Raw genomic sequence first — 12513 nt, forward strand, 5'->3', positions numbered from 1 at the left:
GATATTATTGTACACTGGCCCACGTTGCATAAAAACACAAATATATTGTGTTGTAGAAAAAAAACAAAAAGAACAAGATGCAAGTAAAACTATAGAATTTTGCTTTTTTTTTTGCCAAAGAGTAGTATAAATGCTGACTGCCGAATGACTGCTGAAATTTGTTGAAGAAGCTATTGAAAAGACTGAAATGCTAAATTTAAAACAAACTGGACAGAAGAAAAATTAGCAACATGTTAGTTAAAAGATGAAATGAGCAAAATTGTACATAAAAGCTAAAAACACCAATGCCATGAAAGGTAAGGCTGAAAGCCTGAAAGGTAAAATTAGCTAGCCAGTAGCTAAAAGCTGAAAAGGGCTTAAAAAATACAAAAGAGAGTAATTATACTGAAGTATAGATTTCAGAAAAGTTTAGGCATTTTAGATGTATTTGAATAGGAAATGTTAATTTTTTTTAAAGGTAAATAATTAAAAAAGTATAAAAGTCACAAATTCAAAAATCAAAGAACACTATTCTCGATTGAGCCAAGTGTGTTGATGTATGAATGTCAAATGTCAAATCCAGAATTGTATTCAAAATCTTACTTCTTACCTACAAAGCTCTCAACAACCTAGCTCCATCTTTTATTCAAGAACTTATTGTTCCATATTTTCCTAACAGAGCACTTCGCTCTCAGACTGCAGGCTTACTCGTGGTCCCTAGAGTTTCCAAAAGCAGAATGAGAGGAAGATCTTTCAGTTATCAGGCTCCTCTCTTGTGGAACCAACTACCAGTTTCTGTCCGTGAGGCTGACACATTGTCCAGTTTAAGACTGGGCTTAAGACTTTCCTTTATGATAAATCCTATAGTTAGGGTTGGCTTGTTATGCTGCTGTTATTAAACTTAAATTACTATAGGACAATTTGACCTAATTTCCTTAAATGATTTATAGTTTTAATTTGATATTATTTCTATCTTAACATGTGATTCTTGACCTGCCGTTGTGTATCTGTTCCTCTCAAACCCAGCCAGTTGAAGCAGATGGTCGCTTGTCCATGAGCCTGGTTCTGCTAAAGGTTTCTTCCTCATGAGGGAGTTTTTCCTTTCCACTGTCGCCTTCATGCTCAAGATGAGAGTTCTGTGATGGAGTTAAACTCAAAGCAGTCTGCTCCTCAGATAAATAATATTAAATTATTATTTTTATATATGAATGTTTCTGTTCAGTGCTCTGAGACGACTTCTCTTGTGACTTGGCGCTATATAAATAAACTAAACTAAAACTAAGCTGAAACTGAATGGTTAAAAAAACAAATGTATTTATTTATTCACCAGGCAAATCCCATCAAGATCACTGATCTATTTTGCAAGGGAGGCCTGGGCCTGAAGACAGTCTAACATGCATGTTTCTGATATGTGGGAGGAAACTCAAGTACCAGGAACTCCACATAGAAAGAGCCCAGGTCCAAGCTGTGGATCAAACCCAGGACCTTCTTACTGCAATGCAACAATGAGAACCACTGCTCCATCGTGTTGCCACATAATATGTGGACTTAATTTGATTGCGAAAAAACATATTACAAAAACTATTATCAATAACAACAAAAATAGTATAAATGCTGAGTCAGCATTCACACAGCTAAAAATTCAACCTCTTATCCTTTCACAAGTGACTTTACAGTGCAACACGGCCATGACCACTTTATATTTAGTTTTATTTAGAGAAAAATACACGTTTTGTGATTTGTGTTTTACATTTTTACACACATCAGATAAGTAAAACGGCATAAACCAGTTCAACTCAACATAACACATAACATATGTACTGCTTTGTCTTCATATATCTGCCCTGTGTTTTTTTTTTTTAAGTGGTAAACCTCTGGGTCTATTATAATAAATGAGTCTGCTCAAATGAGTTCAAACTGCAGTGTCAGAGCGAAGAACATTAATCTAGTTAGGGTTACTGAAACTGACAGTTAAATACAACATCTTTGTTGAATTATGTAGGCCACTTACCCTGGCCCTAGTTAAGCAACACCAAATATTTACCGAGCGGTTATTTGGGTCAGATCTTAACAACACATGAGAGGTTAGCTCTGGTGTCTTGGCCAATAAATTGCTGCCCTCTGAGCACACAGCAGTGTGCAATATTATTCTGGAACAAAGAGGAAAAAAGAAAAGATCCAGAACACGGACAAGTGTACAATAATATCACAAAACAACAAGCAAGAAAGGCAAACTCAGCTTCTCCTTGAGCCGCTGAGTCTTTATTCTAATATAAAAGCCTCAAAGGCCACCCTGACACGGTCTCACCCCGGCTGCCTTTCAGTTTATTTCCTCTTTTGAATGCGTCACAAAAACCTCTGCAGCAGCCCAGCTGGAATCACTGCGGGGAGAAGAAGGCTTTGGAAAACAAACATGCTGAAGTAAAATATTTGAACTGCTTGCTGCGCCCAAAGGTCAAGGTTATGGTAGCCTGCATATGACCTCACAGGTCAGAGGTCAAAGCAAGCATGCACACTCAGCCATTAGTGTTAGAAAAAAGCAAGTTTCTGTCAATGCTCATTGAATCTGCGCTCGGGGGCATATTGTGTTTATTCTTTAAAATGACAAATTGGTCAAATACAATTTTTGGTGGGGTTGGGGAGGCGGGGTTGAATATGAAACTGGGTAAAGTTTGTTTCTTTCACAGAGGAGGAGGAACTCTTTTCAGGAACTAAAAACGTCAGATTTTTAGGTTGAGAGGAAAACAAGGAGCTGTTTTTATCGATCATAAAAATAATGAGGTAGTCTTCTGTTTTAGTGAATGTAAAATTAATTCTGAGACAATTAAGAATTTTGAACGATCGAGTAAAAATTAAACAAGAATTTAGTAGCTGTCACACTTCACATGATTGCAAAATCCCTTTTCCAATGTTTGTATTTAAAAACTGACTAAACTACAAAAAACTCCAGGAATTCTTCAAATATGAAAAGGAACTTTTCTTTTCGTTTAAGTCATTAAATGGTTTTCACAGTGGTTTATTTATTTATTCATTTATTTGTTTGTTCTTTTTTTTTTCTTCTCTTCAACCATGTCTCTCATCATCAGGTCTGACTCTTCTTCTTTTGTTTTTCATTCTTCAAGAGTCTCCACAGTGAGTCATCCTCCTCCATCTCACTCTGTCCTCTGCATCCTCTGCCCTCACTCCAACTACCTCCATGTCCTCTCTAACTGCATCCATATATCTCCTCTATGTCTTTTTCCTGGCAGCTGCATTTCTACCAATATACCCACTGTCCCTCCTCTGGACATGTCCAAACCATCTCAGTCTGGTCTCTCTAACTTTATCTCCCAGTTGTTCAACCTGTGCTGTACCTCTGATTATCTCATTCCTAATCTTATCCATCCTTGTCACTTCTATGGAGAACCTCAACATCTTAATTTCTGCCACTTCTAGTTCTGTCTCCTGTCTTTTTGTCAGTGCCACTATTTCCAGATATAGCTGGTCTCACCACTGACCTGTAAACTTTTCCTTTGACCTTTGCAGACACCCTTTTATTGCAAATTACTCCTGAAACTTTTCTCCATCCACTCCATCCTTCCTGGACTCTCTTTTTCACCCCTTTACCACATTCCCCAGTTTCCTCGACAGTGGACACTGAGTATTTGAAGTCCTGCACCTTTGTGACCTCTGCTCATTGTAGCTTCACTGTTCCACCGGCCTCCCTCTCATTCACACACGTCTTGGCTAACCTCTGTCTTACTACGTTTGACTTTTATTCCTCTTCTTTCAAGTGCATACCTCCACCTATCTAAGTTCTCTTCCACCTGTTCCATGTTCTCCCTACAGATCACAATGTCATCTGCAAACATCATAGTCCACAGGGATTCTTGCCTGACCTCATCTGTTAGTCGGTCCATCACCAAAGCAAGCAAGAAGGGGCTCAGAGCTGATCCTTGATGCACTCCCACCTCCACCTTGAAGCGTTCTGCTACTTCTACAGCACATCTCACCACTGGCCTGCTGCCCTCATACATGTCCTGTACCAATCTAACATACTTCTCTGCCACTCCAGATTTCCTCATGCAATACCACACCTCCTATCTTGGTACTCTGTCATATGCTTTTTCTAAATCCACACAGACACAATGGAGTTCTTTCTGAAACTCTCTGTATTTCTCTGTCAGCATCCTTAAAGCAAAGATGGCATCTGTGGTGCTCTTTCTCAGCATGAAACCATACTGCTGCTCACAGTCACCTCTCATCTAAGTCTAGCTTCCACAACTCTCTCCCAGATCTTCATTGTTTGACTCATCAACTTAATTCCCCTGTGGTTGCTACAACTCTATACATCACTTTTGTTCTTAAAAATGGGCACCAGCGCACTTCTTCTTCATTCCTCAGGCATTTTCTCACCCTCAAATATGCCATTGAATATTTGAGTCAAAAACCTCCTTGCCTTCACACTCTCCTCAGTTGTTAGAACATTACCATTCCTATATTTAACAAGTCTAACCTACTGCACATCCTTTCCAGCCTGATCCCTCTGTCTCACCAATTGGTACAAGTCCTTCTCACCCTCTTTATTGTCCAGCCTCCCATACAACTCATCACACGCCTTCTGCTTTGCCTCTTTGCTCTACATCACATCTCATTATATTCCTGTCTCCTCTCTTCAGTCCTCTCACTGTCACATTTCTTCTTGGCTAACCTCTTTCTTTGAAAAGGTTCCTGCACTTCACTATTCCACCACCAGGTTTCCTTATCATCTGTTCTCTGTCCAGATGACACACCAAGTATCTAAGTTCCTACCTGTCTCTCTAATTACTTTTGCTGTAGTAGCCCAGTCATCTGGAAGCTCTTTCTTACCACCCAGATCCTTAGTTCATCTTTGACTTCCTCAGAGCATTCTTCCTTCTTCAGCTTCCACCATTTGGTCTTCTGCTCTGATTTTACTCTTCTTCTCTTCTTCACAACAGTCATTCTACAAACAACCATCCGATGCTGTCTGGCCACGTTCTTCCCTGTCACAACCTTGCAGTCCCCAATATCCTATCAGGTTTCCTCTTCTACACAGAATGTAGTCTACCTGAATACTCCTTAGGTCACTCTATTCTTTCCTCATTAGGAAATAAGTGTTGTCTACAGCCATTTTCATTCTCTTGGCAAAATCCACCACTTTCTGTCCTTCCTGGTTTCTTTCCTTGACACCAAACCTAGGCATTACTTCCTCATCCTCTGTTTCCTTCACCAACATGTCCATTCAGGTTTGCTCCGATCACCACTCTCTCCTCCTTGGGAATGCTCTCTATCACTCCATCCAGATCCTTTCAAAATTTATTTTTCTCTACATCACATCCAATCTGTGAAGCATAACCACTGACAACGTTTAGCATCAGGACTTCTTCTTCTACCTTCAGGCACATCACCCTATCTGACACTCTTTTCACCTCTTCTACATTCTTTGCCAACTCCTCCTTCAGGACCACCCCTACTCCATTTCTCTTTCTATCCACACCATGGCAAAACAGTTTAAACCCTGCCCCAATGCTGCAAGACTTGCTACCCTTCCACTTGGTCTCTTGGAAATATAAAACATCTACCTTCCTTCTCTGCATCATGTCAGCCAGCCTGTCATTGCCCCCACATTTAAAGTTGCCACCCTCAGTCCTACATTCTTGACTTTCCTCTTCTCCCTCTGTCTCGACCTGTTTCCCTCATCCCTCTTCTGGTTTTTCATAAGATCTGACTCTTTTATTCATTTATTTTACTCATACATTAAAGATCAGCTGTATTAGAGTAAAGTCATACAGGATCATAGGAAAATCTGATTTATACCTCCATCAAAAATGCTCATTAGTTTGATGTTATTAAGAACTGATTCATGCATCTGATTACAACATAGCAGAAATTAAACATAAAATAATTAAAATAATGCAAATTGTTAAACTATCTGATCTATGACCTTTTTTCAAATTAGACATGAAAGATTTTTTATACTCTTTGGTTGTTTAAAGTGTGTTTTAGCATGGTTGTACAAATTGGAAATTTCTTACCTGCAGAGAAAAGCAATCAGCACAATTGCAATTTAAAAACATCAGAGAGAAATTGCAATGGCGAAGTTAAACTAACAAGGTCCAAAGGTGTCTACTGCTGTTCTAAAACAAAATAAAATGCCTTTCATTTTATGTGAACTTTTAAATATATTTATATACATATATATATATATATATATATATATATAAACTTGTGTTGCAAAGCAAAACAAATGTAACCTGAAAAACAAAATCTGATGCAAAACTACTCTGATGTATGATGTAAAAACTAAAAAGTTTCTGGTGGTTCAAGCAAAAATTATTTTATTTATATTTACACTGACCTGCCTTATCATCATTAGTTAGTTTGCCTTAGCACACCTAACTAGTTCTGCTTCACAACACAATTCGTGTGAGACCAGATCACCTTGGCCTTAAGTGAACATACCTATCTGATACAAAGGTAATATAGAGTTAAAGGGTTGTAAAACATAATTAAACTGTGATGAAACCTTAAAATTAGAGGGTCTAAAATAGTAGTGATCCTCTTTGGTCCTTGCTCAGATAATTTATTAGCTTGATTCCACAATGAGCATCTCTTCCCAATTCTCTGCTGTCTACTGCAGGTAAGATGCTGACTTCTGACAACTAAACAACAGAAGCAGGTTGTTTTCATCTCTGGTGTACAGTACTATCAGAAAGAGTATCAGTGAATGGGCAGTACTTTTAACAAACCATTAAAACCAAAACTCTGAATATTTAATGAATTGTGGTTCAGTAGATTTATCATGCTGAGCTAACCTGTTATAAAATACTCAATGAAATGGACTCGAACAAACATGACAAACAGGAAGAAGGGACAATTTGAACTTTAAGAATAAACAGGCAGAAATTTAATGTGTAATATGTCATAAACTGATGTAAACAAAACAATAAAGAAAATTAAGCTTAATAGGAAGGTAAGGTAGGAAATCAACTGACTGAGGAACCCAATAATATACATTGTAAACTAGGAGGGGGATTAGTGAGTGGAAACAGGTGAGAACAATATGAGATTATAGTTAAAAAAATTAAAAAAAACAGCAAGAATTAAAAAAATAAATAAAACTCAACAAAATAACAAGATTATTCAGTTCATAATGAAACATAACAGGGTCAAACAGTAATTCCAACCCAAGCCAAACACTGATACAACGTTCCAAACTATGACATCGTCAGGATCAAACGTATACTCTTTGTTTGTGTTTAAAAGTATTTGTTGTCATTGATTTGATCCAGCATCAGTTGTTAAGATTCGGGCATGTTTGGTATAATTTTCATCTCAGTTCATTGGTTTGACCTAAAGTAGAAAGGTGTATTACTGTTCCTGAGCTCAGAATTTTCTCCTCAAAGCTGAAATCCAGGTTTTAACGTCATATTTCCCACATAAAACCTACTTTGTACAAACCAATAAAGCTTTAGGTAGAAGGGCCAGGCAGAAGGACTTAGAGTTTGGGATTATTTTCATCTGAACTTGTAATTTTCATCAAGTGACTGTTTGCCCAGGTTTTACCTTTGTTTGCCTGTTTTATAGAAGGTCAAGGTCGAGGTTCTTTATTGTCATTCGCATCACACGTAGTACATGAGGTGGAACGAAGTCATGTGCACAATGTCCCAGTTACATCCAACAATAGCAAAAATATAAAGTGTAAAACGGAACAGTAAATAAGGATCTAAGCTATAAACTAAGATATAAGCTAAACGAACGCCAAGCGGTACACTAAAAGATCTAAGATATCCGTTAGTCACTGATAGTGTAAAACAATACACCGAACAACAGCAGCACAAACATGAGTCTTTGTGAGTACGAATGAATGAATACAGCAGCATGAAATAATCAGCAGCATGAGATCAGCAGCATGGATAATCAGCACCACATATCAACAATCAAAGTTGCATTACAGTGATTTTTTTTTTCTCCCAGTGATAATCCTGATTAGGGATTCACGAGTCTAACAGCTTCAGGGTAGAAGCTGTTCCTCAGTCTAGTGGTTCCACTCTTAATGCTCTTCAACCTCCTTCCTGAGGGAAGCAGGGCAAAAAGTGTGTGCTGGGTGAGTGGGGTCCTTCATGATGCAGTTGGCCCTCTTCCTGCATCTGGAGGTGTAGATGTTTTTGATGGGGGGGGGGGGGGGCTGACTCCAACAAACTTCTGTGCAGCCTTCACCACTCTCTGCAAAGCTTTTCTTTCTGCAGCTGTGCAGCCTCCATGCCACACGTTCATGCTGGAGCACAGGATGTTCTCCACTGCACACCTGTAGAAGGAGGTGAGGACTGTGCTTCCCAGTGCAGTCCACCTCAGCCACAAGGAAGTAGAGTCTCTGCTGTGCCTTCAGGCACGTGAAGGCAGATGTGTTTACCATGTTGACCCTAATGAGCCACTGCCAGCAGTTTTAACAGTCCTCTGGGCCCCATCATAATCGAGGCAGTTTGTCAGCTGACATTATTAAATGTTCTAAATGGCAATTGGGTTTAAAGAAAAGATGTTATGAGTTGGAGTTTCAGGCAGTCACCGCATTGGCACCTTGTGAGCATCCTTCAGAAATGTTCTTGTGTTCGTGTCGGTGCTGTTGTTCTCTCATAACCACCTATTTTTGTTTTGTATCTCCCTCCCCCTGATTCCAGCAGCCGTTCCTGGAAGTGAAGGTTCTCGAGACGACCAAGCGCTCTCGACGAAACCTGGGATTGGATTGTGACGAGCACTCCACCGAGTCTCGCTGCTGTCGCTACCCTTTGACGGTGGACTTCGAGGCCTTCGGTTGGGACTGGATCATTGCCCCCAAACGCTACAAAGCCAACTACTGTTCTGGCCAGTGCGAGTACATGTTCATGCAGAAATACCCGCACACCCACCTAGTGCAGCACGCCAACCCTCGCGGCTCTGCAGGGCCCTGCTGCACCCCGACCAAGATGTCCCCAATTAACATGCTTTACTTCAATGACAAGCAGCAGATCATTCATGGCAAGATCCCTGGGATGGTGGTGGATCGATGTGGCTGCTCTTAGGTTGTGGAAGGAGACACACACCTTGAATAAATATAGCTCTTCATCAAAACACCCAAAATCCTTACGGAGATCTCCCTTTCAGCACCAGATTTCACTTTTGCTCTGCTACAAAAACATCCAACTGGATTTCCTTTTATTTCAGTAATTACATTGATTCTGACTGTATAAAAAAATTATAAATGAAATAAGAATCAAAAAAGAACTGAGTGACGGAAATACAGTATATTACAAATTATTTGAAAAGGGCGTACTTGTGGAGCAGTTTCAGAAGAAGGTAACTGAAACAAAACTATGTCATAGCGTATGTGTTAGTTTTGTGGTTTTTGTTTTATGGCATTTTTGTGAAGTGTCCAAGTTAGTGGAATGTGATGACAGGAGACATAAGCATATTTCATGAAGCATTATCAGTTAGAAAATACTCAATTTTACAAAAACCACTTACTTACCACTTACGATGAAGAATTTTGCCACTCAAACATTTCCAAGGGGGCATGATCAAAATTATTTTGCAATCTATCACTTTAACAACGCAGAAAATATCACACAGTTTTCTGTGCAGAGGTTTTACTCATTGAGATACTCCTAGGACAAATTCAAAGTCTTGTTTACAGATGATTAGAGATCCATAACCAACGCATCCTCAATGGGACAAAAAGCTGTCTCACGATGGTCTAAACTTTGTGGAACACTCTCAAAACTCAATCAACAAAACTGCGAGCCTCTGAAATTCCCATGAGGAAATAGAGAACCACCACAAACGTTTTGAGTTGAGATGGTTTGAGATATTTTGGTCATGAATACCATTCGCTAGCTAGTTGCCAACAGTCACAGCCCAATGGGGTAATGTACTACCTTTAGCTCTTCAGTCCAGTCTGCAAAAGGAAAGTAATTAATGTTTATAACCTTTCTACTGAATCTCACATCAATCAGAACTGCCGCTGTAAGTCTGAACACCCAATAACATGTAACAGAATCTACACCTTAGCATGAACACACGAGTTTCATCATTCTGAAAGTACCTTAAATCCTGATAGAAGTTTACGTTTGTATGTGTTTGCATCTGTGTAAAATTTTACCTAAATAAAGGAGCAGTAGTTACATTACATTATTCCCATCAAGCTAGTTTCTAAATGTTGCATCAGTAGTTTCAGAAAGTGCAATCATTTAACTGCAATACTGTGCTCAAATTATTACCTTTCATAACTTACATACTACTACAAAGTGTTAAAATAAAATCAAGGTGTAAGCACTGTAACAGACTTTAGTTTAGAGAGTGTATTTGATTGCATTTTGAAATGCCCCCACCCACCTTAACCTCAACCGAGTCATCATCGTCACAATGGAGGAAACGATGTTAGTGCTTAAACTCAAGAGTAGATTAGTTTGCTTGAAGCTTGTCTTTGTCTCCTGGATGTCAAAGCAAAGATATCCTTTTGTTATAAACGAAAGCACTATGCTGTTGGATAAAGTGAGAGCCTTCTGACATTATATATAAATGATATATGTATATATTAAAAAAGGGGTACAAAAACCTTTTTTGGGGGGCACTCTACCTTACCAACAATAAATTTTGCACTATGGGACGTTCATGGCGTGAGGTGTTGTATGCGTTTTACCAAGCACAAGAGAGCTTGTACAGTATAGGATTAAAAAGAATTATTCAAGTTTCTGTGATAAGATATAAACTAGTGGGGAAATATCACTTCTTTTTTATACCATCCCACTTTCCTGACTTTGTCTGAAGCGGGGGCCTGTCCATACACCCAAATACTTGGATCCAGTCTTGAACCTGGACGTACTGTAACAGCAGCCTGAAAGGCCTCCATGCATGCGTAAAATGTGTGTCTGGATAAAAGAAATGCTTTAACAGGAAATGGCCCATCACTAATTTTAATCTGCTACCTTTTTAGAATAATACATCTTTTACTTTTAAACAATGTGTCATTTGCCATGTGTAGACGTTTTTACCTGTGTGTATTTGAAGTGAGAGCAGCCGTGTAAAAATGGGAGAAGTATCCAGGGATTGTTAGCCAAAGTAGACAATGACATGTTGTGTGCCGTTACCTTTGTGATTGCAGGAATATGCTAGACCATTTCAAAGGGAGGAATAGGCTGGTTTAGGGGCTGTGGTTGGAAAACAGTTCAACTGATCAGTTGTTATTTATTACTTATGATGAATTTCAAAGTCTGTCTACCTCACTTTAGCCTTCTAAAAGCCTTTCTTTTAAAGAAATAGAATTCAGATGTAAATCAGTGCAAACCCGTAACTCACAAGAGCCACCCCCATCCCCTCCAAAAGCGTAGATGTAAAGCACAGGGTCCCCTCGCTCTCAGGTTGTCGACAGAATGACGGTAGCGACTCTGGTCGTGTGGTCAAACAAAATAACTAGATGTGCCCCAGTCAAAGCTGTTGAGAGGTTATCGTTTGTGTGTTTAACTGGTATGTCTAAAAAGTTGTTTGTTGTTGTTTTTTTCCATATAAATTTATGAGAGTAACTATATATGTACGTACATACCCAGATGTTAAACTTTATCATGTTCTGGACAGGTTCACCGCTTCTAACGTGTTTCTCTTTTTCCCCCTTCGTTCCTCTGTTCTTTGTGTAGTAACAAAAATATCACCCCAACTTTGTAGTTCAATGGTTGTGCATAACTGTATTATTATTTTTTGCCTTTTGATGTTTATTTACTGTAATTTTTCTTTTGTACAATAAATCATTTATTTAGCTTACTGGATTTGTGTTATTTCCTCCTTGTTGATTCCAGTGTGAGCTGCTACAACAATGGAAAAAAATAAAAATAGCTGGACAACATGGATGCTGAACAAAATTCATCATGACCTATTTGTTGAATGATGAGCAGCAAATTCAAATTTCGGACATTTGTTGATTTGCTAACTTTGTCTTTTCTTAAATGTACTAATATTTCATAATCTTGGTGTTATCATGGGCAAATGTGCAGTTTTTCAATGTTTAAACATCAGGCTAACATGTTTTTAGTTAACAGTTGACCTCAAGTGGCAGACTGAGAAGACGACAGAGACAGAAATACAAAAAACAAGTGTCTTTATTTACAGGTGCAGGTTTTTGGGCTGTAAAGGAAGAGGGGACAAGGTGAGTATCTGGAAGTCTTTAGGTAATAATTCATTCAGAAGTAGAGTAAGTTTGTCTTACTGAAAATGTATTTCTTGTAGTTGGAGCCAGAAGGGAAGGCTGTGAGGTCCTAGGTTCCAGGAGGTCCTTAGTCGTAGAGAGAGGTGAGTACCGTTTGGAGAGAGGAGCAGGTTGATTTGAGGGTGAAGACTGGTTGTTCAGGGTGAAAGCTTTGGTTATACGTGGTACACAATCAGAATGAGTCGAAGTCGCAAGGAGGCCTTGGAAGGAAGAGTCCAGGACTTGGAAGTCTTTGTTGAAGATCACAAAGAAAGGTCTTTAGAGACAAAATGTCCGGAGACTGTTTAGTGGTTGTGCATTAC

At 39.0% G+C, this 12513-nt stretch overlaps 1 protein-coding gene across 2 annotated transcripts in view; it reads left to right on the forward strand.

Annotated features, from left to right (window-relative positions):
* Window positions 1-9118, forward strand: part of LOC119412604 (growth/differentiation factor 11-like) — a 30032-nt gene extending 20914 nt beyond the window's left edge. The window contains exon 3 of one of the 2 annotated variants that reach the window (XM_037679636.1): window positions 8658-9118. In XM_037679636.1, the coding sequence (XP_037535564.1) occupies window positions 8658-9038 (381 nt within the window). In that variant the 3' untranslated portion in view covers window positions 9039-9118. The remainder of the gene's footprint in view (window positions 1-8657) is intronic. The other variant, XM_037679635.1, reaches the window with a different exon arrangement.
* The last annotated feature ends 3395 nt before the right edge of the window (window positions 9119-12513 follow it).

The sequence above is a fragment of the Nematolebias whitei genome, chromosome 7, assembly GCF_014905685.2.
Source record: "Nematolebias whitei isolate Nwh7 chromosome 7, NemWhi1, whole genome shotgun sequence".
NCBI lineage: Eukaryota > Metazoa > Chordata > Actinopteri > Cyprinodontiformes > Rivulidae > Nematolebias > Nematolebias whitei.